Consider the following 23,578-nt stretch of genomic DNA (forward strand, 5'->3'; position numbering starts at 1 on the left):
TTCCTTTTTAAAAAATGATTGGTATATAAGTATTTATTAGTTACAATCGGAAGTAAAGTCAATTGTTGTAATTACTCGAGACAAGTGATTACAGCAAATGCAAAAAAAATAGATTACTATAATCATGTGAAAGAGAGAGTGATGATGATGGAACATTAATGGTCATAAAATTTTGGGTTCTCCCGTGCGGCCAAGGTCTCTCTGAATAGCTAGCGTCAGTGTAAGATAAATTCAAACGGAAACAGATAATAACCAATCGCACAAACACAGTCAGAAGGGAAGTAACATCTCCGCCCTCATTCCCTCCCGGCGTGAAGCTGTATGGAAGCGCTAAATGACAAAAACGTTTGAATAACGAGCGTTCATTATGAGTCTATCACTCTTAAATGTAGGCCAATAGCACTTGAAAATCGACTTAATATCCATTTTCGAATAATAGTTGACTATTCGCGAAAAAGAAACAGTAAATATTAGCGGATAATCACGTGGTGACGAGGGGGATGGTTTAAAGTTGAAATATTACGATTAAAATTTATCAGTGAATGAGCTACGATGAAGTATTTATTTATATTGCTGATTGCCATATTAGAATTCGGACAATTTACTATTGGCACATGGGATAGTGGACGTAAGTAAAAAAATGATGATAACTACTGATTTTTTTCTTCTTTTGTAATGAAGCCAATAATTTTTATCCTCTTCGTTCTTCAGTGAGTTGTCCGCCGGTGTCTTTGATGAATGGTAAAGTTCAGATGAGAAGACGCGGAAAAATTATACGATTTAAATGCTACGAGGGTTTCACTCTTATTGGAGATAAATATTCCACCTGCATCCGTGGTAATTGGGATACTACAATACCCGTTTGCGTCAGTACGTATTGGACAATAAATACATGAATAATTTATTTATTTAATTTTCTAAAGTGTTATCTACTGTGGCACGTAATTTAAAATTTAGTGGATTTATACCAGTGTAATTTAAAGATTCTCGGTGTCCACCATTACCCACTCCTGACCACGCGCTTGCTGCATCGAAATATGATGGAGCAGTACTTATATTTTTTTGCGAGCCCGGATATCTACTCGTTGGCAATGTTGAAATTTATTGCAATGGAAAGACCTGGAATGGCACAGCACCTCACTGCAGAGGTAAACTCCAAACGGATTTATGTCACCACAGTATTTCTCTTTTCAATCGTGTGTGTTTCTTTTATCAGCAGAATATATATTTATTTTTGGACAGGTGGCAATCTCTCAGCACCGACAAAGTGTGATTTTGAAACCCCAGATCTGTGTTGGTGGGAACAGGATCCCAAACATGACTTTGATTGGCGCAGACATAATTTTCAGACACCAAGTTCGCATATTAATACTGGACCTACGTACGATCATAACTTCGGCCCTGGAAACGATGGTAAGGTGTTCAGGAAGACTTACATTCTTCAAAATGTTTTCCTGAGTTTTTTTTTAATAAAACAAAAACTGCAGACAAACCGCAACATAAGAAAAAATCGCATCATCACGAAATTTTATGTGTGAGCTCTAGAAATGATTATTTTTTTCCTGTGGCATCTTCCAGGGTATTATCTGTACATTGAAGCATCTGGGAGACTTCTCAATGATTCAGCCCGAATTATATCACCACTCTATAATGCCTCACTGACCAATTCTGGATGTTTTTCTTTCTGGTAATTTTTCGAAAAACTATTTGCAGAAGATAATGGGGCAAAATGAAGTAGCAATAATCGTTTGTTCTCAGGTATCACATGTATGGAGTTAACATCGGTGCATTACGAATTTACTTCAAACTGGAGTCAGATCCTGATAATCCTGAATTAATGTTCGAAAAGCATCATAATCAAGGCAATAAATGGCTCCATGGAATTTTCAATCTTCCCAAAACGAGTGACAACTTTCAAGTATGTTAGTTGATGAATATATTATTTCAGTAGCGACATGTCATGACAATTCCGCTATCTCTCTTAGATTTGAAGAAATTTCTCTAAAACTGGCTCCGTGATTCGATGTCAAATTTCATAATGAAAAATGTCAATTTTTTTCTTTCACCTTCAGATTGTTATTGAGGGCATACGGGGTGCCGGTTATGAGAGTGATTTGGCAGTGGACGATGTGGCCATTCTGCAAGGTGCAGAGTGTTTGCAAGGGCAGACACCCAACGACAACATAACGCGCACATCTGTAGCAGATAACAATGGTAAAGACAACAAATAGAAAGACAAATTAAATGTTACTCGACCAGTGTAGTCAATAATTTTTACGGTGACATGTTGAAGATCAAATTGAAATAGTCAATGCTGCACAGAGCTGCCGAGGGAGATGTGGTAATGTAAAATCCACAGGCACATGGACAACTATAATACCACTGACGTCGCCTGACGCATGCCATTGTTCCGACGACTGTGCTGATAATTCCACATGCTGTCCTGACTTTGCTGAGTACTGCGTTCTAGGTTTGTTTCACACTGCACAATCTGACAAGCATTTCAAGGCAAATGATAATTTCAAAATCAGTATTCACGTTGTGGTTTGTTTTCAGCCCCTAGCGCAGATGACTTATACACAGCATCAACTGGTAATGATGGATTGACAGTGGGACATCATTACGTTTCAACACCTGTCGAGCCCAAAGATGAACTGGAGCCTTACACAACTAAATTGACTCTTCCAATGACTAAAAGCCCAATCCACTCTGAAACCTCATTTACGTCATTTAAGACGACTCATTCGGATGAGACAACTGGTGAGTAATCGAATTCAATCATTATGCGAAAAATCTAGACCTCAGTAGTAATGTAGATGCAAATGGTTGTGATATAATTGGCTTTGTTTGAACTGTTTCAAGATAAGGAACATTTGCTAATTTTTAGAATAACAAATTTTCATATGAATAAAAAACACAATTACCCACTTTTTCCAACAGAAACACAATTCGCGATACAGCATGTGCAACAAGTGCAATCTCACGCGTCTTTGAGTTCAACTGCAATCATCAGTATAATAGCAGCTCTCGTAGCATTCGGAGCAGTTGTAACTATTGTCATTATGTTCATTTGGAGCTGGCGAAAATCATACGTACGAAGTGCTAAATCGAGTAAAGGATCTGGATTATCTGAAGACAGTGACGTTCGATTTCTTACGTCTGACGAAATTCTGGATTTCAATTTGGCACGACCAAGTGAGAACGATGATCCATGAATAGCTCCAACAGTTCCACCACCTCTGAGTTATACTTTAAAACTTATCATTACTAACAGGTAATTAGTATTATTTTTTACCAGTCATTTTCATGTGTGTAAAAATAATGTGAAACATGTAGCTTTCTGTTTCGAATTTATTTATTTGATTTTTTCATTTATTTATACTCGCTGAAGCTCTCAATCATAGTAACTCTAATTGCGTGGGAATATCGTACAACGAATTATTGAAAATTAAGTAGTGAATTCAGTCTTAAATAAGCAATATTAATATTGATAAATGTTCTTGAATGTGGGTGAAATTTCAATGACCGCATAATAAATAAGAATTTACGGTAATATTACTGGACATGTAGCCACTTAAAGGCAAATTTATTATTAATTTATTATGATGACTTTGGATAATTCGGGGTGGGCTTATTGATGGTTCCCCAGAAGAGGATTAATCGTGATGGCCCATGTCTAATAAAAAATATAAAAGGCCTATTGGCTACGTAAAGATATGCGGTGCGTAGAACAGCAGCACTGCTAGCAGCTGCTGCAATCGTACCAGTTTCTGTCACATCAATTTCAACTTTATGGATAAAATCCGATGCATACAATCCAGGATTGACAAGATCAGCACTATTTCTCAGTGCATCAAGACCATAACTCGAAAAGCTCTGCCTCTCACTAAATCTCCCTCCACCCGAGGCAGAGGGAGGATTTACCTGTCGTTTGTGGAGTCTAGAATTTTTTTCAATCTCTTCACCTGATAATTGTCTTCTGCGTCGTTGGGATTTTGGAATTTTTTCAACGTAAACTCCGTTATTCCACTGTTGAATTTTATATCCACCTCGTTTATCTTCGTACCTGAAGTAGTTGCTTCTTCCTGTGAAGTTGCCACTCGGCTTTTCACCAGTGACAGAAGAGTCTTCGTCATTGATTCTCGTGAAGATGAATGGATTGGTGGTTGCAGTCGCTGGAGACGGACTACTGGAGCCAGCAGAGAGGAGTGCCAGGTTTGCTTGCTTGGGATGAAAGAGTGAAGTCAGACCCAGTGACTCAAAGACACGTTTCAGGTGCAGACTACTCGTCAGCTTCATCCTTGGCAGTCCTACAAGACAATATTGACTTTCCGTTTTCAATATGAGTTGTTCAATAAGTTCTGGGGTCAACGTGGAATGCAAAGCGTTTAGAGCATTTGGGTCTGTAGATCTTGGCAGCAGAATGTACATCGTCGACTCGAAGAGTTCAAAATCAGATGGCTCAGCCTGAAAACAGTGAAATCATTATTTTATCTGTTGAATTTTAGCAGATGTTTGAGCAGCTGAACTCACTGGGCTTTCAGCACTATTTTTGTAGGGAAGTCCCAGAATTTCTATGCCCAGTTTCTGGTCACGGTGGAACGGGAAAAACCCAGCATTGTACATCATGTCGACGTCAACGGTTTGTCCAGATGGCAACGTAAACGGTTTCCTGTCATAAACAAAGAATCACGTCTGAAAATCATTTACATTCGCTTGTAGCTACTTTTCTAAGAGCCAAGTATAGGTATTATTCTTGGAGAGAACAAAAAAATATGTATATGTGCCCCCGGGCCAGTGATTATTACTCCCATTCACTATTCTTAACCGTTCGGTAAACACAGCGGGAACACACATCGAAAAAAAAAATCCACATGAGAAAGAATATTCCCACATGATTTGTCAGTGGAAAAACCCAACGTACAGTATGACTCTAGAAACATTGCCCGATGATTTTTTTCTAAATTTATCATTGTTTCCAGAGAGAGAAATATTCAGGGGAATTACACGGAGAGAATTAAGAAAAGTTACTCATCTTCACACGGACACATTTTACAAAAATCACATATTTGTTTTGCTATCTTATAGCGAGGTGTAGTTGCAGGAAATTTTGCAGAGCTGACAGATAATTTTTCGGGAGTTTATTTTTATCCTTTTTCTGGTAATTTTTATTTTGTTGTTCTCTCGGTGTTTACTTCTAACTTTGCAGATTTGAGATTCTTCGAAATTAAAATTCACGAACCGTTTGGTGGTGTTGTCGAGAAAATATTTATTCCATTCGGCATTGAAGTACAAGGAAGAAGCGAAAATAGCTCTGGTCTCGGAAGATGGGGTTTGTTCCAGAATATTTTTTATCTTTCCATGGGTTTTCATGTCTACCCAGTTGTTGATGATTCTCTGAGCTGACGCTGATTGTCTCGCAAAGTCGACGTTGTTTACCTCACTGTTATAAACTCGTTGACTGATTGATAAAAATTCTGGACGAATGGGATAGCCAGCCTGGACGAATGATGAAAAATTTTATACATTTATTTATATTAAAAATATTATTAATCAATCTATGATGATTTCATTTCACGAATCGCTTCTCCGAGAGCAACTTACCTGAATAAATATTCCATTTGCGAATTCGATTCGAGGGCCGGGGGCATTGATGGGAAGTTTATTATCGAGAGAAGCGAGTAGTGAGCCCAGCATTTCATGAATAACTTCTGATTGTCCAGAAATATCGAAATCAGGGTAAAAACCGAGAATTTTTCCCACCTCGTCGAACGTTTTTCCGGCCGAACCCAGTAAAATTGTTGCCAGTGTCGCTACTAAACTCACTGGGGAAAATACAACATTAGGACGGTCCGAGCTCATCGATTGGTCTCGCTGATATGCATCGATTGCTCGGTTCATGTCCAAAGCAAACTTCGTCACTCCCTTAACAATGAGATTATCGACCTTGAGATACACATAAAGACCAAATAATTACTCCAATAATTGCATAATTATTCATGTAACGAGTAGAAAATTATACTCACATAGCTGTCGTGTCGGTGGATTTGTTCATCGGGGACATTCGTGTTGGGCGTACCGTCACTTGATACCGCATTGTTGTTGTAATTTTTCGATGATGATGATTGTATACTTTTGGCGTGTTGAAAATCCATCACGGGGGGGTAACTATTACCGAGGAGAGGATACCCAGAGGGAAATGTGGGGAACGGACTTTGGCTTTCATTCCGGGGACTGATATCCTCGAATCTATCGTATTCATCGGGGAATATCAGTTGACACTGAGTGCCGATAAACAATGACAGGACAATAAAAGATACTTTCGTCATCTGAAACGCAAATGGGAAAAGTGTTGCTGATGAGAACAGAAAAAATATTCAGACATCCAGAGAAAAATTAAATAAAAATTACTAAATAAAAAAAGTGGAATTACGTTCCAAGAAGAACTCGCTTCGTTATTTTTCCCCCAGGACTACGAAATTTTACCGAACGGGACGTCGAATAAACTGGAATAACCGATGAGTCCCTTAAAAATGGTTGACACTAATCGCAAATTTTTCTCCTGAAACAATTACGCGACCAATTACTATTTTATTCGGTAATGAGTCTGTTAAATCACTCGACGTTCCGTATTTTCGAGATTGCGTGAATAGTTCCGTAATTTTTACTGAATATTTCTCTCTGATGTCTGTCTGTCAAGGATAACCGGTGATAATTTCATGTGGAAATGTTTCTTTCACGCGAATGTCAAGGGCGCGCGCTTCACTTTCATTGTTGCAACATTCGAAACGGTGAATCAGGCGACGTTCACATTCGATCGACGAATCGATTATCAATGTAAAATCGTAATCGCGTGGAGGTGTCTATTATGGTGAATTTTTCCATATATTAAATAATAGTAATATCTGGGTATAGGGTATTGGCACACATTACCGTTATACAGGGCCACACACGACTAACTGCATGACATTTAACAAAAAAACGCTACTTGTAGCACTCCGAAGCAACTGACAGGCGCTATTGGCTGACACTTGTATTTACCACCGTTCAATCCCCACCATTCAACAGTTATCTATATATACACGGTATATGAAGCGAAGTTAAAAAACACTTCAATTAAATACCCGCGGTTTCACGCAACGACAATGTATTTAAATGAATTTTACATGTTTTTGGTTTTAATGGAAGTGTCATATGCAAATACAGAAGTGAATGGCTCAAATTTTCGAGCGAATGAGGTGATAATTTTGGATAATTGTCATGTTTAATGATTCAAATGCTTCATGGGAATAACTTCGATGTCATGTACACGTTTTTATTACAATTATTATCATAATTATTCATTGACTCATTGGGTGATTCGAATAAATGGTCACGTGTAATACGTTACAAGGAATACAAAATATAACATGCGAAGAGAGTAAAGAATCAAATTGATCGTACACGCGGAGAGATATATTCAATAAAAATTACGGATATTTTCCGGGGTTCCAAAGTGGGCTGTGATATTTGTCTGAATGGTCTGTCAAGAGGCATGACACCGTCACTTAAATTTGCCGATGCGATTTCGTAATCGATGGGAAAATGGAAGGTCCGTAATTTTTACTGATAATTTCTCTTCTTGCGGGAGTGTGGTAGTAAATTACAATATGCAATTCATACAGTAGAAGTAAAAATAAAAATAAAAAAAGATAGATTTAATAATATATTTAGTTTCTTTCTTTTCTCATTGTCTCTCTCACAAAAGTAAAAAATTTCATGTGGCTCGTGGAACAGGGAGCATTATATGGACCTTGGAATGTCTCAACCCCAGTGTCTCAATGTCTTGATGGAACCCCTAGTTTGTCTCTGAAAAGAAAATGAGAAAAAGGGAGTTATTGTAAAAAATTCAGGATAACAAATAAGTAAAAATGATGATGATTATTCGATTACTCACACTAAGAGCTCCTTTCTCTTTGCGACCAACAATTTTGCAGTTAGCGTAACCATTAAGTCCTGACTGTTGTTTACAGACACAGTCTTCTTGCAATTCGGCATTTGCCATGCCATCGACAATTCGTCTCGCTGCCACTTGTATAAATTGTTTTTGTTGATTGGGTTTAGCATCGAGGAAGTTGTTTGAACTGAAAGCTGCACCTCCCGACTAAAAATCACGAAAATAATCTCATTAAATTGTTGTTTCCCCGCACATTTTGAAAAATGAGATCTTGCGACGCAAAATTATTGAAATACATCAAATAATTTGCGTATTTTTTTATTGACGAATCATGAAAAATGAAGGAGTTACAGGCAATCAAAAACGTCTGACCTTTGACGTCATACCAAAACGCCCCTTTACCCAACTTTGTGACGTCAAACCGTAGGCGTTTCGTCAGTTGACTAGAACTTCTTGATTTGTCATTAGTTTAACTTATGAATTCCCTCGTTCACGCGTCACGACAATGGATAATTTCTGACTTTGAACACCTTTCTCATGCATTAAACCTGATTAGTATATTCCTCAAGTATTCCATAAAGCTCTTCATTAATATTACGATGCTGTAAAGTGCTCCTATTCATGGTACATCATCAACTCCCTGGGTATGAATTTTTAATCTCTCATCGCTAGCAATTAATTTTTTCTTTTATTCAATGAATGAATCATGCAACGATCTGATCGATGAATTGAGCAAGACTTACAGATACGGCAAATCCGGCGCAGACATCGTTGCTAGTCAGAACCAAGTTATTTTTATCGATACTTCCATCCAACGGTTTGTTTTTACTATCCGCAAATGTATACCCATCAGTCGAATCGTATCCTACAACATTCTTTTGCACTTTACCAGAAACCCATATATCATTTAAGGGGCCAATATGATGATAAGTCAATCCAAGATCCCGATAAACTTGTTGTCCCATGAATAATCTGACTTGTTGAAGAGACAGTGGTAACGGGCTCTTCTCACAAGGTGTTGCCACAATGCCAACAACTGCCTTTGCAGATCCAATTCTGAAGGGATACCTTATAGCTTCCTCATAAGCATCAGTAATGGCAAATGTACCAAGTTCAACATCCACTCGTTGTTTAACATAATTCAATCTAGTCTGAAGATCGCCCTCTTTGGCTTGTTTGAGCGTTATTGGATTGGCCGACTCCGAGAACTTCATATTCTTAACTGGTCCATTAACATTAGCACTGCCACCAGTTGTATAATGTTGTGGCCACTTCATGTGCTCACCATATCCAATTAATCCGATATGAATATCATTGATTCCGTAGTTTTTGAATTCATTTTTCACTTCAGCCATCAGAGGGACAATCAGATTCTGATATATCTCCTCATTTTTCGTGTTTTGTTCAACGAAGAAGACGATGTCAGCCTCTTTTTTGGGTATTTTAACGCTGAAACTGCTGCCAATGGCGACCGTATCTTTACCAACTTTGCACGATCCACATTCTGCTGGAATTGAAATGGAAACGCGTTCTTTGCGACAAGCGGCGTAGTAGGCAGCTGAAATTAGACAGGCAGCTCGAGGAGTTCCAGCAGCTGTGGCATGATCGCAGGCCTGACGGAATGGCGTTGGATTGACATAGTTGAAGCATGAACTCATCGAAGAAGTGTCAGTGAAGTAAGAAGTGCATGTGGGATTACGTGTGTGACTGTGATAGTGATCAACAGCTGGAGCAGCTGGACAAGCTGGATTTATTCTGTATGCATTGCCGAAGTCGGATTCCTTCTCGGTAATGGCGTTTGTGGGAAGTGTAAAGTCATCGTAAGGCTCGTTATCAGCATCACCGAAGATACCACGCAATTTTCCATGGTAAAAACCAGAGACGTAGACGCTACAGATCATTGGGGCCTTCTGACTGCAGGCAACATGGACGCCGTAATCGGATTTAACGTTGACGATGGGAAGTGTCAAAAATGCGTGAAGATTTTTGGTGTTGGCTGGATACTCAGCTGGTTTATCGTCCACCAAGATGTTGCCATTGGATTTGAGGGTTATACTCTCGCCGGGTGCTACTATGGTGAGACTTATGAACTTTCCACCATTGAAACTACCGATGATAGTGAAATTTCCATCCACTGTATCGTGGGCCAAGACATAATCACATGTGCCAGGCATTGTCAAGTGACGTCCGTCGAATGTGAAGAAGTGTCCACCTTCAACGACAATTGCCATTTTACTGAATGGTGGTATGATGTCTGAGGCACGGGCTGTTGGACGGTAAGTGTAGTATAAATCACTAACACTTGGCAGTTCACCGTTTCGTATGACATTGATGATGGATAATTTAAGAATTGGAAGACCTGCGAGTTGTTTTATGTAGTTGACGTTGGCCAATATATTTTCTCCGAAGAGACCATAAAGTTCGTTGTTGATGTCTTGATGCTGTATGAGTGCTATTATTGATCGTGCAGCGTCAATTCCGTGGGTATAAATATTTTTAATCTCAGTTTGTTCATCGACTTTCTCGTGCTTAAGAATCTTCATCAAGTAGTTGTATGTGATTGTGACGAATTCACGTAATTCCTCGGTTGGCAGAAGTTTTGTAAATTGAAGAACTGCTTCCTCAATTGGCATCAAAATTGCCTCTGGTATTTTGTAGTTGGCAATATCCGCCCATTTGTATTTTGATAATGATGGAAGCATTTCATTGATTGGAAGAGATTTAATTTGTTGAATCACCATTGAGACAAAATGATTCACATCGCCCTCAATTTGTTTGACACCCTTGGAAACAATTTTTATAATGTCATGGGCAATTTCACTGATCAACGTTAGCAATTCTTTCAATTCTTTCTGATGCTCGTTGATGATATTGATGATAGCTTTGACATATGTGGCAACCAATTTACTAGCAGCATCAACTATTTCTTCAACAGCTTTGGAAATTTTATCAACAGACTCCTTGATCTTTGGCATAGTTGTCCTGATGGCTTCATTCAATTTTTCTATAATTTCATTTAATTGTTTGTTCAATTGTTGAATTTGCTCACTCGATTGTTTAACTATTTGTACAATCGCTGTTGTTATGCCTCCAAAAACTTTGGTGTATGCATCAATAATTTCGTGTAGAATTTTATCGCTTTTGATCTCTTCCTTCAATTTGGCCAATTCTTGCTCATAATAATCAATCACTGGTTTGAAATTTGGCTGTGATTTCTTCAGATGATCGAGTAAGTCCTTCAATTCAACTGATGCCTCATCATTGATGTCCTTGCCAGTTTCTTTCAACATTTGACCGTATTTTACCAATTTGCCTCTGTACAAGTCAATCAGATAAATGATATTGTCCTTATTATAGACAAGAGTTGGTTTGAGGAAACGACTTTCGTCTAGATAAATAGCAATATTGTACAATTGCTTCTGTTCACCATTGATAAATACATCAGCATGAAGTTCAGCCTCTTGTCCACTAACAACTCTACCACTAACAATTAATTTATTATCCGGTTTATCCTGTTGATAGCTTTGATACTTAAAGTTATTCAAATCATTTGCCTCAAAATTGACCACAATAGCTGGATTTTCAAGAATTTGATACTTCGTCTCAATCTTCTGTTTTTTCTTGGTCAATTCAATGGTGGAATCTGATTGTATCAGATATTTGTTGGGTCCTTGAATTTTGAGATTAATCTGTCTGATATTAGCATTTAAAAGGGCCCCCAATGTTTTGGGCTTTTGATTTTTATCATTGTAAGACAGAGATGATTCAATATTTATTTCATTGGGTGATACAGCAAGATTTTCCTTCAAATTAACTTTCAATTGTTGCCCACGACTTGTTACATCAAGTAGACCAGTTATGTTGCAACCCTTTTCCAATGGAGTTTTGATAATTTGAGCAACAACTGTTATTTTCTGAGTTTTCTTGGCAAAAAGATCCAAATCAACGTTAGCATCAAGGTATCGCTCACTGCTGGTCAAAATTTTTCCCTTGATCATCATGTCCTTGGTTTGGGCTGGATAAATAAGACGACCTTCACCAGATATTCCAGCGGAATTTTTATCTCCAATAATATCACCAGTGGCAACAAGACTTGTCTTGTCATTGGGATGATTCTTCCTGTCCAAGTAAACTGAGATTTCAACCTTAAATGGCCCCACTGGAACTTTGGATTTTGGTATATTCACTGATGATATCACGGCAATTTCACGAGTTGGAACTGTTAGAACAATACCACCATCATTAGGATTCAAGTATATGTGCGACGAATATTGTGCTTTATCCTTAGATGTCTGAAGATACAAATTGGCAGCGTGATCGAATGTCAGTTCTTTCGGCTGATATTTGTTTGTTATTATTAATCCAAATTCAACAGGTACATAGAATTTCTTCAAGTCCACTTCGATGGTTATTTGGTGATCCGTACGTGAATCACGATCGGTATCAAGTAACGAGCGAATTTTAAAGTGAGCGCAATCTTTGCTCTTCTCGCAGTAGCTATTCAATATATTGATTTCTTTATCAGACAGTTTCAATTCTCCGACAACAGCTGAAGGTCCGAAATTAGCGTTCAACATAATGACAACACCATTTTCCCCATCATTCTTTCGTACCAGTTGTTTGCGTGAATAGATGAATTTAGAGCTTCTCGTAGTATCGCCAATTTTCAAATTACCACTTCCCTCGATAATAACTTTACCAGCTTCATCGCGTTTATTATAATTTGTGCTTCCAGTTATAATATTTTTTCCATCGCTTGTAACAGTGATGATGATTCTTTTGCCAGTCTTCACTGCTGGCATCGAAGTTATTTCAGCGTGTATCTTTCGCTCCTTAATTCTGTCACTGTCAAAGTTAAAGTCAATGACAAAATCATCGATATTCTCAAACCTCAAGTGACCATCAGCGACAGCAAAGCCCTTTGGTGACACCACCTTCCACGTACCCTTGTATTCGTTCTCACCAATTATATTGATCGAAGAATTAATTTCGGTTTTACCTTCGGGGCTTGTTAAGGTGATATCAATACGTTTGGAATTTTTATTAACTTCAAATTCACTGCTCACATCGTATTTCTTTCCATCGGCAACCACATGAACATTGTATTGATTAGTACCTCCGTCATTATCTTTATTGACAATGCGTTCAATGCCGAATTCAACATTTTGTAATTTTTCAGAAGGTGTTGTGGCTTTTACGTTCACACCAACATGACTGAGATCTCTATTGTACTTGGCATCGATATTCAAACCCACTTTTTTATCGCCATACTCAACAGTAATTGAGCCATTACCTCCCTTCATGTCTCCAAATGGATGGTACTTAACATTTGTGTTGATTATTAGTGGTGAATTTTTAAGAACAACTAGTGTTAATGTTGCTGTACTCTCCTTCTTCTGTCCTGGGAGGAGTCCAGTTCCTCGAACATGGAGATTTCCACTGATCTTCTTATCATCATTATAGATGAGTGTATGATCAGTAGACCCTTCAAGATCACCAACATCATCGTGGGGTAGTTGAAGACTACCTGTACTCTGGTATTTCAAATTACGAAGCTTTTCACTTGGCAATTGCAATTCTATGTTTATGTCACCGGTGCTTGGTTTCTTTTGACTGCAACCGTCAAAATAATTGGCCGAACCGGTGATTGACAGATCATTACCGAGTGATGAGTGCAATTTCCAAGAGCCTTTCTCCTTGCTCTCCCTATCGCTGTTCAAAGTGAGCGTGAAGTCTTTGGGTAAATAAGATCCTGATACAGTGAAGTCAACATCTACCTTCTTCATTCCAGTCAGATGCATGGGTCCAACGTATTTACTGGTTAAATCCACTTGCAAATTTTTACTGTCATAATTCTCGAGTAATAATTTATAGTGTAGGTCAGTGTTGTCTTTCTTCGGTTCAGTTGTAGAGACGTCATATTCGTAGGAGATCTTACGTGCTTGTCCACCTTTATTTTCGTGATACAATACCTCGTATTTACCACTGACTCTGGTTTTATCAGCTCCCCGACTAACTTTACCCTCACCATTGGTAACGAGGTAACGACCATTTGGCAGGAGCACGTCAATAGTACCATCAAAATCACGATCATTACCACCATTGTCACGTTGTTTATCGGTGTACTTTCCTTTTCCGTTGAGTTCAATTTTATAAGTCAAAATTTCAATAATGTTTTTGGTATCGATAGAAGTTTTAGTTAAATCGCAATCGGTTGAGATTTTGATGCGCTTGTTTGGATCCTTTTCCGCATCAAGGAAAACTTCAATATTGGCAACGTGATGTGTACCACTAACTGTTAGTGTTCCAGTTCCCTTTATCTTTCGCTCAAACCTCGGTAGGTCGATGTCAATGCTGCTGCTGCCTTTTCCATTTTCAAATGAAAACTGACCAGACATTATTATAATTTTCTTTATCGTGAGTGTAAGTTGGCCACGAGGATTTACTCCTTTTGTTCCGTCCAAGACGTATTCCAAGTATTTCGTATTATCAAATGTCACGAGAGCGTTACTATGCAATTTTTGAGGGCTCATTTCATAGTTATAATTTACTTCAATTTTTTTTCCATTTAATTTCAATTTACTCGCGAGTCCGATGTTAGCGTTGGGCCCTTCAACATGATACACAGTTGTAGCTTCACCTTCATATTTAGCTCCAGGTATTTCAAGTTTACCCTCCACCTTTCTTTTACTGTCAGTTAATTTCTCATGCTTAGCACCCAATGACACCTTACTGTCAATAAGATAAGCCTCGAATTCCAATTCCCAGTTTGAGGGAGCAGTTTCGTCAATTTTAATCTCTATGTCAGTGCCAATTTTGAATTTTCCATAGTGTAAATGGGCTTCAGTCTCATATTTTTTAGGCGATATTTCAATTTCATATTTACCATCAAGATTTTGAGCTGGCCAGCTAATTTCCGATTTGCATTTGACTGATGTCAATGGTATATACACATCTGTGGAACGTTCATTCTTTTTGTATTCAGCATGTTCAATTAAACTCAGACGATTTGTTTTCGACTGAAGATCAGCGCCATATGTCAACACCAATGAGTGATCAATTATTTCATCAATCGCACCATAGTGCCAAATCAACTGGAAACCAATGTTAGGATTCTTGGAGGGTATAACAGCCAAATTCAGATCAAATCCACGATCGATGATTTTTCCATCCAATTTGAGGTGTAGATTGTCGTCTTTGTGAGATAGGGTGGCATCAACAGCGAGTGAACGTGGTCCTGTTGATACAGATCCATCCCAGCTGGCTAATTTCTTCCCATGAGCACTCAGCGTTATTTTATCAAATGTATATTTCTTCACCTGATCCTGATCACTCACAGTGATATCACCATCGACTTTGTAAGCTGCTCCTTCACCCTTGCCACCGGCCAGTTTTTCAACATGCTCAGGTACTCTATATTCCAAGATTGGTTTGTATTTATTTCCATTAGCAACAATTCCAATTGATCCAAAGTAATCATCCTTGTCGTGCTTGAGTGTCACTGTTAACGCCTTCTTCTTATCAGTATTTTCAAGGGTGACTTGACCATCGGCCTGTTTGAATGGCGAATCCAAGACAGCTCTGATATATTTCTTTGTTGGTTCATTGGATGCTTCGACACGCACCAGAACTTTTCTGTTGCTCCGACTGTTCGGTGTGTCAAAGAGAATTTCCAATGATCTGTAGTTGTCCTTTGATTTATCGTAGAAGGTACGTAAATGGTAAGAAGTGGCATCAGTATTTTCAATACTCAGGGCAAATTTAGCTGGTCCACTGAGAGGGAAGAGTGGTCGTTTGTCGATGGATGTAATTGAGTCGTAAGGATGCGAGAAATGTCCACAAATTGTCAATCCAAGAATCGGTGAAAATTGATCGAAGCAGTCAGAGTGCTCTTTGCCCTTGGCATATTTCACTGGTGTTTTTATTCCATTTTTGTCAACGAAAATCACTTTACTGGATACACTTATTATTTCTTGCTTCTTCTTTGGAATTCCGAAGCTTATGTCAAAGCCATTGCCACCGAGCAATTTCAGGGAAAGATCACTACCGGTGGATGTGTGAACATCACCGATCACTTTTAGACCATTTTCAACCCCAAATGTATTAATGGTGACACTACCTGTGATGGTGATACTAACACTTGGTTCCAGTCCAATTTTTACTACTGCATTCTGGGGATCTTTTAGAATTGATTGAACATCAATTTTCCCACTGCTCTTGATGTTCGTTACGCCATTACCTTCGACTCCAATGGACAGGGGAAATCCTAAACCAGTGGGGTATATCAAATCAATGTCCATGAAGTGCATGTGCTTTGATGTACTGTAATCGAAATTTTTCGCCTTGTTCATTGCTTCATCTATCAGCTTGAAGATTTGGTCGACAGTTGATCCTCTTCTGTCATCGTCGCCACTGCTATCCTTCAAATCCAAAAATGCCAGTTCTAGACCGAACATTTTTATTGATATATCGATATCAAGATCATCATCAAGCCTGTCATCGTGTTGTATATTTTTGGTGAGTCTATCAACATCCCCATAATTTAATGCAGCACGACGTCCACGTCCTAATTTATCCATACGGTCTTTCACACGACCGTACACATCAGAAAATTGGTCTTTACCATTGACAATTAAATCGGCCAGATCAGAACGCCTGATGATGCCCTTGGGTCCGAAGTAATGTTCAATCAGTCGGTCCAAATTTTCAATTCGTGTGTCAACCTCCAAGAAATTGAATGATCGTCCGAATATTTCAGTTGTGAGATTCAGACTCGTTGAACGTGGCAGCCAACTTTTTTGACTGTAGATTATATTCTGTTCGATAGTCGAACCAACCCCAAGTTTATCGATCTTGTACGATAATTCGTTATTGAAGGAGAATTTACGAAAATCAATGGGAAATTTACCACGCGGTTTTATCTCCTGGAGATATTTCTTCGCATTAGCTTTGCTCGGATCAGTGGAAGCTCGCAAATTTTTCAAATGACTTGTAACGAATGATCCCACTTGATTAACAGTTTCTTTGTCGATAACTTCCCTGATACGATTAGCAACTTTACCACATGGACAGGCAACTAAGCTCAAGTAGACTTTGATTCTAATCTCACTGTCCTCTTCGCGATTGCCAAATAAATCGAGCATTGGCTTAGTCCAATCTCCACTGCATTTTGCTGGAAGGGCTTCAATCGCAGCGACTCTTAAGCGATTGTGAATGCTCTGGTCATTGATAATTCTTACCATTGTCTCGATAGTCGGTTTATCCAGGTATTTGGCATTTCCAAGTGCTTTCAATGACGCTATCATTTCGTTCTCACTTTTACGATTTTTCGGCTTTCCACTCTGAATTTTCGATGAAATTTTTTGGAGCGCTGCTTTCACTTCAGGGACATTTTCGCACTCGTGGTCTCGACAATATTTACCAATGACATTACCAATGCCAAGATAGCCGATTCGGGGGAGATCATTATCGTCCAGGAGCGACACAACTGCTGTCACCGCTGGTAGATTTACATGATCAATCAATGAAAGACTCGCCAAGTAGCCCAATTTCTGATAATTATCGAGTTCCTTATTTTTTATCAAATCAACAGCCACCTCAGCCGCTTCGCCTGTGCCAGTTTTATAAAGTGCATCCAATAAAATTTTTTTATCGTAATTTTTATCGAATCCACTTCCTCCCGATTTGACTCTCCTGTAAACATTGAGAATATCGTTCTTATTGCTTTTACGCAGGACTTTTATCAAGTCCCCGAATTTTTCAGCTGCTCCATTTTTAACTTCTTCGGGTTTCGAAGACTCTTTGACAGCTTTCAATGCATTTACAATGGCCTCGGGGGATGATTCAACGACTGGATGAGGTGCCTCAAATATCAGTGACTTTGGAACCGACACTGGTGAGGGCGATTGTCCATCAGCAGCGGTTGATTTTAAAGTCAAACTCGACTGAATAATAGTCTTCACACCCGCCTCGCCGCTGGTAAAGGGCCTGTAAACGTAAGTTTCTGTAGATTTAACGCTATTGAGGACTCCATTGTCGAGAACCTGCTCGATCTCCTGGTGAGAGTCGAGGATTGGCAGTGTCTGAATATCGGATGATCCGTCGTAAGTCGAGTAGAAGAGCCCATGGCGCAGACTCTCACGATGGGAGCAGCCTGCCAAGTTTTTACGTTTGCGAACAGTCAGCCTATTGGCTTCCTTATGAAACTCGAAATGAGTCTCACAATTTCCGAATACGTCGGTCTAGAAAAATATTAAGGGATTATCCGGGTATTTTTGAGAAGCTCCTGGTGACGAAAATTTTATGACTTTGAAGATTAAAAAATTGTATAAAATGCTGTAGGGGTAGAGCCCAGGTCTTGATGAGGAATTTTAATATTTTCAACTGCAATCATTAGACAAATGAAATTAAATTACACACCTCACGATGCATTGTAGCTCCGCTGTCTTGCATAACTGCAGTTTGGAAGAGTGACGCGACAGCTCTTTTAATATTGAGAGATGCTTGAGAATCATGGAGCTCAGTGCAGACACTTGTGTCGATATGTCCATCGTGGTAATTGAATTGAAGAGCATGCTGCTCCACATCCTTCTGGCTTATCGGCTGAAATTATTATTTACTCGCTTTAATATTACTGCTGAAGAATTGGAGGGGAAATTTACATCGCTAACTCAACTTGAAATGCTGTACTTACAGTTCCATTGAGAAGGACGTTTTTCAATTTCAATTGACGAACACAATCGGGCTTCACCGAGAGTTCAACAGTCGCACTTAGTTTAACTGTCGAGTCACCTTGTGCTTCAGTCACTGCAGTTACGGATGTTCCTTCGTATGCATATGTGTAGGTATTGCCTTCTGCGTGGCCCTTGCCCGATTGCACTGTGCATTAAATTTTTATTGATAAAGAAGAAAAAAAAATAATTTCTATTCTTAGTTTCTTTGACTTTGGATTTTTTGACTGGCATGAACCGATCAATGGTGCGCCGAAGACGTTTAGTAATTCTTTATTAATTTAAATAAATAAACGTCGATATAATCTCATCCTCCCCTAATAGAAAAATATTTTAAATATTGAGAACTTCGTTTCTATTAATTTTCCATCACAGTTGGAATTATTTCAATGAGATTATTAATGAATTATCATTAATAACGATTAATTCAATAAACGAAATGATTTAATGTACTTACATCCATGGCAACCAACGATGCAAGTATCTGAAAAAATTAACGCAATTATTTTTTCAATAAATAAGCAAAATGATGCTGTAAAGTATACATGTAAATCCCCGAGATTGATAACGTATGTGAATGTGTGCGTGCTAATCTAATGTTGGGAATTGGAATGTCCCTTGACCCGTGGTATCTGTTAAGTTACGGACTGTCATATACAATCAAAATGTACCAGCAGCCGAGATATCGCATTGACCTTAGCCGTTAAACAGGATGTTGAGTCTACTAGTATTCACAAATTTGATGAGTGTCATCAACTTTCCGTCGGTCATCGGTCTATCCCTTCCTTTCTCTTCTATTCTCAAAATTATCTAGCATTCCTCCAGAATATCTTCGTTTTATCGTTTTTCAGTGGGGGAGAAAAGCTAGTCAATCCAGTTTTATTTCTCAATTTTAAACCCAAAGATACGAAATGCTGCGGTAATTTTTGTCGTATCCCGAGTCGATTATTTGGATACAGTATTTATGTAATAGTATGAATTTGCCCTTTCGAGAGGTCGAGGGATTAATCTCATACGACCTCGGTGAATTTCGCAAAGTTGAGAAAAATTATTGGAAGCATTTCATCAAGGGTCAAACGTCGTAGTCTTATTTATCACCATCTTGTGTATGATAAAAGTGATAAACACCCCTCATTTTTAAATTAATCGAGTACAGAAAATTTTCTTTTACTTTCGTTGGCAGATTTTCCTCAGTCAATCGATTTTTTTCCTTTTTTTCTTTGAGTGAAAAATTAAAAGCGCAATTTTACAACAAAAAAAATGCCGAAATCGTCGTGATCCATATTGTAAAGTCGTATCGAATGGGGGATGTGTCTAGATCAATTTAACCAGATATCCTCTTGAAAGGTACGTACGAAGGGGGAATTAACTGTAATAGTTTCAATGATACCAAGCGCTCATTGAAGCTCATAAAGCCCTAATTATTTGTTCCCTCTCAATTGTTTGTAATGTTATTCATCGCATCGGCCCTTGTAGCAGTCATGCAATTATTGACACGGTATTAATAACATGTCAAAATGTACCTATCAATGATATTGTAACTTACTTGCCGATGCTGGTATCACCAATAGAGTAATTGTTAGTGCAGCAGCGACGACACCCACGGACAAAAGCCGCGGAAGTTGCCCCATGGCGTTTGTCTTATTGGTTTATTACTTGTCCTTCTGTATTTTTTCTTCCGACAAGTTGTATAGCACTTTGCATTCAAACTCACAATAATGGAAATGTTGTCAATGCGACGCTTACTCGGAATACAACAACGTTTAACTTTTCGTCGTCCGGGGCTTTTATGGTCTCGTTAAACCTTCCCCTACTCCACACACCACCTACAACTACAATTCTAAATACCCGCGATGATCTCCGGGTACGATGTTCATCGTTCATATTTCTCTGATCTCACTCCCCTCCAAAAACATTCAAAATCATTCCCGAACTAATTTTCTAATGGACTATCTGCTCTGATAATTGCGAGTCTAAAATCGTGAATTGCGCTGGAGCTTTAATAATCCCCTTCTGATAAGGATTTGTAATCATCTGGATTGATTCTAGGATTTAGTAATTGATTTATTTGTTTATATATTTTTTCATGAAATACTAATTATTTTTTTCTTGCAGAAATCGAAACAATACGTTGGGGCAAAATTTATTCTATTTAATCATTAGAACGCTCGTTTCTTGATTGAATGGGGAAAATAATCGTAATCACGAGCTATTTTTACGTTATTTACGCGCAATGAAGTGGATCCAACGAGGGGGAACGAAGATGAGGGCCAGGAGGGCACAGCAGATACTATCTATGGATGGAAAATTCTATTAGACGCTAACACTTAATTCAAATGGTAATTCGAAAGTGCTTGTTAATCAGCGGATGTACTGGCTTCAAAATATTATTTAATAACATATTGTTATGCTTAAACATCCGTTGCATTTATGAGATAAACAACGGAAATTATGAATAATTCAGTGGTGCTAATTCAATAATATTTTTGAGGATTTGATAGTAAAAAATTTATTAGACAATGAATTTGTTGGCATGTGATTTTTATTTTTTTTCTCGGTCCATCCTAGGGACTTATTGAATTAAAACAGACATTATTTGGACTTTATTCTATTTGTACATGTAAAGTTGTTTGTTCGATGGGGTCAACATCCACAATGTCTTTGACTCATCAAACAAACTATTAATCTCTCCGTATCACCAATCTCCGTATTGGTAAGTTTGTATTGACAGGAGAGAGAGAAAAATTTCTAAACAAAATTGACTATCAATCTTTCGAGAATATAAAAAATTTGACTACGCACGGGCTACTCTGGCATTGGGTGTTTTTTTTTTCATTGTTTCTGCCTCTTCTTTCGTACCAGACACCATTTCGCTCGCGGTCAGGATAGATAATGATTTGACTTTTTTCTTCATGGGTCATGATAAACTTTTACGTAATCCATATGTGATAAACGCATTGTAATGATAAATCGAATTTTGCGTTAATACACTTGTTTTAATGCGTATGAAAAATTGCAGTGGTGAATGAAAGGATTGTCGAGAGGTCGAGCGCTATATTATTATTTTTTTACTAGCATTATCTTCTGTTTTTATTATTATTTTTCCATTTTGTTATTGAACTATTTGGTCAATTGCTAGCTAACTGTTTGTTTTGACGATTACATTTGTACACATCGTAACTATTCGATATCATTTAAATAATATTTATACTTGGACGAGCATAATGTTAAAGTTCCCGATATTAAGAAAAATTATAATCCAATTTCCTATTACTAGAACTATTGATAATTAATGTAAAGAAGCTTCAATCGAGGTTATATTTTTCGGAAATATTTTATTCAGATTGCAATGGACATTTATCTCTTTTCATTCTGATTAAACTAATTCAAAATCGCCGCCCATCATGGCGTCCAACCCCCTTCCCTCCACCTCGCAAGCAGCTGTACAGCAACAATAGAATATCATTTTTTAGGTTAACGTCTCTTAACACTGTATCAACGTTGTTTTAAAAATGAACAATAAGAACGATTATCATTCAGAAAATGAAATGGAATTTCCTCCTGTTAATTTTGATTACACTCCCACTCCCATTAGTGAGATACAAGAAAAGAGGGATCAGTTAGGGGACCAAAAATGGATCAACAAGAGAGCGAGAGTTGAAAAAATAGTGATTAAGAAGAATTTTAAAAACATTCAGCCTGGAGAGTGTATGAAATTTATGGAAGTTGATTTTGATTATAAACTCTCTTTATTCGATTTTCATGAAGAATCACAGCGACTGCTCAAAAATGCCAGAGTAAACACATGGAATAGTTCTCTGATCATTCCAAGCTCTTTGAAGTGGACGAGAAAGGTTGAAATCTATACCGTTGACATCAACAATGAAATTGTCACTGCGAGGAGAGAAGAGACCCAAGACGATACCATGATTATATGGAATTGGGATACAGCTGTGAAAAAAATTCATGATCAATCATTCCAAGAATCCCTCGACGACATTGCAAAGGTTGTGCCAGATAAAAAAATATCCTTGGTAATATACAAGATGGAGGGGTATTTTTCATACTACAAAGGCAATGGAAAGAGAAAATTAGAGCCAGCGTACCATAATATCGATGAATTACCAAAAATCTCTAGACAAGACTTTGAATATTCAGTAGTTAACGCACAAATCACTAGCAATTTTAGTATTACATGTATTGAAAAGCCTCACGAGATGATTTCAATGATTCTTCAATATACCAAGGCTATTGCTGAAAACCCATATAAAATTAGCATGATGCAGAGTCACGTTCAGAGTGGTTTGAAATTCTATGCCTTCGGTGATAATAAAAATACCATAAAAGTAGATGGGAATGGTTTTGGACTGAAGAACCTTTGGTTGAGGCAAATTTGTTTATTTCATACCGCTGGGTTTGCAACTGCCCAGGCTATTTGTGAACAATATCCGAGCCCAGCACAACTAATGAAGGTACATAATATCGTACATGGTTATAGCCATGAAAATTTTCTCGAGAGAGAAATTTCCCTCCGTGTTCCCATAATTATTTAAAGCTTTTTTTTTTATATAGGCGTATGAAAAATGCTCACCTAAAGAGGGGCAAGCACTGCTACAAGATATTCTGGTGAGAATTTTAGTAATTTTTTTTCCAATCATACTTTGCAAGTTATGGAATCAGTTTGACCTATTTATTTATTGTTCTTTTAGATCAGAAGAGGTCCTATAGAACTATGTAAGCCGAAAAGACTCGGGCCAGAATTGAGTAAAAAAATGTATATCATGTACACGTCCGCCGATGGCTCCCAAGTATTGGGTAAATAGGTATTAGAGCACATTACAGTAACCATTCCAATAAAATTTTTATAGAAAACCTTGCATTTTTAATTATGGAATCCCATGTTTCTAATTAC

At 38.0% G+C, this 23,578-nt stretch overlaps 4 protein-coding genes across 6 annotated transcripts; 2 read left to right on the forward strand and 2 right to left on the reverse strand.

Moving 5' to 3' along the window:
- Window positions 1-331: 331 nt before the first annotated feature.
- Window positions 332-5,502, forward strand: LOC135168447 (MAM and LDL-receptor class A domain-containing protein 2-like). 2 transcript variants are annotated; one of them, XR_010300042.1, is made up of 11 exons: window positions 332-628; window positions 712-870; window positions 984-1,148; window positions 1,243-1,413; window positions 1,579-1,687; window positions 1,759-1,918; window positions 2,073-2,214; window positions 2,294-2,470; window positions 2,557-2,760; window positions 2,941-3,274; window positions 5,210-5,502. XR_010300042.1 is itself a non-coding variant. In XM_064132630.1 (10 exons), exons 1-10 carry the CDS (start codon window positions 553-555, stop codon window positions 3,213-3,215), a joined length of 1,638 nt encoding a protein of 545 aa, XP_063988700.1. In that variant the 5' UTR covers window positions 332-552; the 3' UTR covers window positions 3,216-5,502. The 2 variants fall into 2 exon arrangements, 1 of the variants encoding a protein (XP_063988700.1); XM_064132630.1 differs by having other exon boundaries at window positions 2,941-5,502.
- Window positions 1,755-7,074, reverse strand: LOC135168446 (serpin B10-like). 2 transcript variants are annotated; one of them, XM_064132627.1, is made up of 6 exons: window positions 6,934-7,074; window positions 6,027-6,329; window positions 5,605-5,946; window positions 5,243-5,499; window positions 4,534-4,672; window positions 1,755-4,467 (listed from the first exon to the last, which is right to left on the reverse strand). In XM_064132627.1, exons 2-6 carry the CDS (start codon window positions 6,327-6,329, stop codon window positions 3,601-3,603), a joined length of 1,908 nt encoding a protein of 635 aa, XP_063988697.1. In that variant the 5' UTR covers window positions 6,934-7,074; the 3' UTR covers window positions 1,755-3,600. The 2 variants fall into 2 exon arrangements, with proteins under 2 accessions (XP_063988697.1, XP_063988698.1); XM_064132628.1 differs by lacking the exon at window positions 6,934-7,074 and adding an exon at window positions 6,434-6,574.
- A 620-nt stretch (window positions 7,075-7,694) lies between these two features.
- On the reverse strand, window positions 7,695-20,432 carry Apolpp (apolipophorin). Its single transcript, XM_064132614.1, has 7 exons — window positions 20,213-20,432; window positions 19,124-19,150; window positions 18,630-18,814; window positions 18,356-18,538; window positions 8,680-18,177; window positions 7,937-8,143; window positions 7,695-7,848 (listed from the first exon to the last, which is right to left on the reverse strand). The coding sequence occupies exons 1-7, from the start codon at window positions 20,295-20,297 to the stop codon at window positions 7,804-7,806; spliced, it is 10,230 nt and encodes a 3,409-aa protein (XP_063988684.1). The 5' UTR covers window positions 20,298-20,432; the 3' UTR covers window positions 7,695-7,803.
- LOC135168450 (crossover junction endonuclease EME1) lies at window positions 19,259-23,542 on the forward strand. Its single transcript, XM_064132633.1, has 5 exons — window positions 19,259-20,013; window positions 20,782-21,005; window positions 22,140-23,138; window positions 23,239-23,292; window positions 23,376-23,542. The coding sequence occupies exons 3-5, from the start codon at window positions 22,179-22,181 to the stop codon at window positions 23,487-23,489; spliced, it is 1,128 nt and encodes a 375-aa protein (XP_063988703.1). The 5' UTR covers window positions 19,259-20,013; window positions 20,782-21,005; window positions 22,140-22,178; the 3' UTR covers window positions 23,490-23,542.
- The last annotated feature ends 36 nt before the right edge of the window (window positions 23,543-23,578 follow it).

Source organism: Diachasmimorpha longicaudata, chromosome 13 (assembly GCF_034640455.1).
Source record: "Diachasmimorpha longicaudata isolate KC_UGA_2023 chromosome 13, iyDiaLong2, whole genome shotgun sequence".
Taxonomy (NCBI): Eukaryota; Metazoa; Arthropoda; class Insecta; order Hymenoptera; family Braconidae; genus Diachasmimorpha; species Diachasmimorpha longicaudata.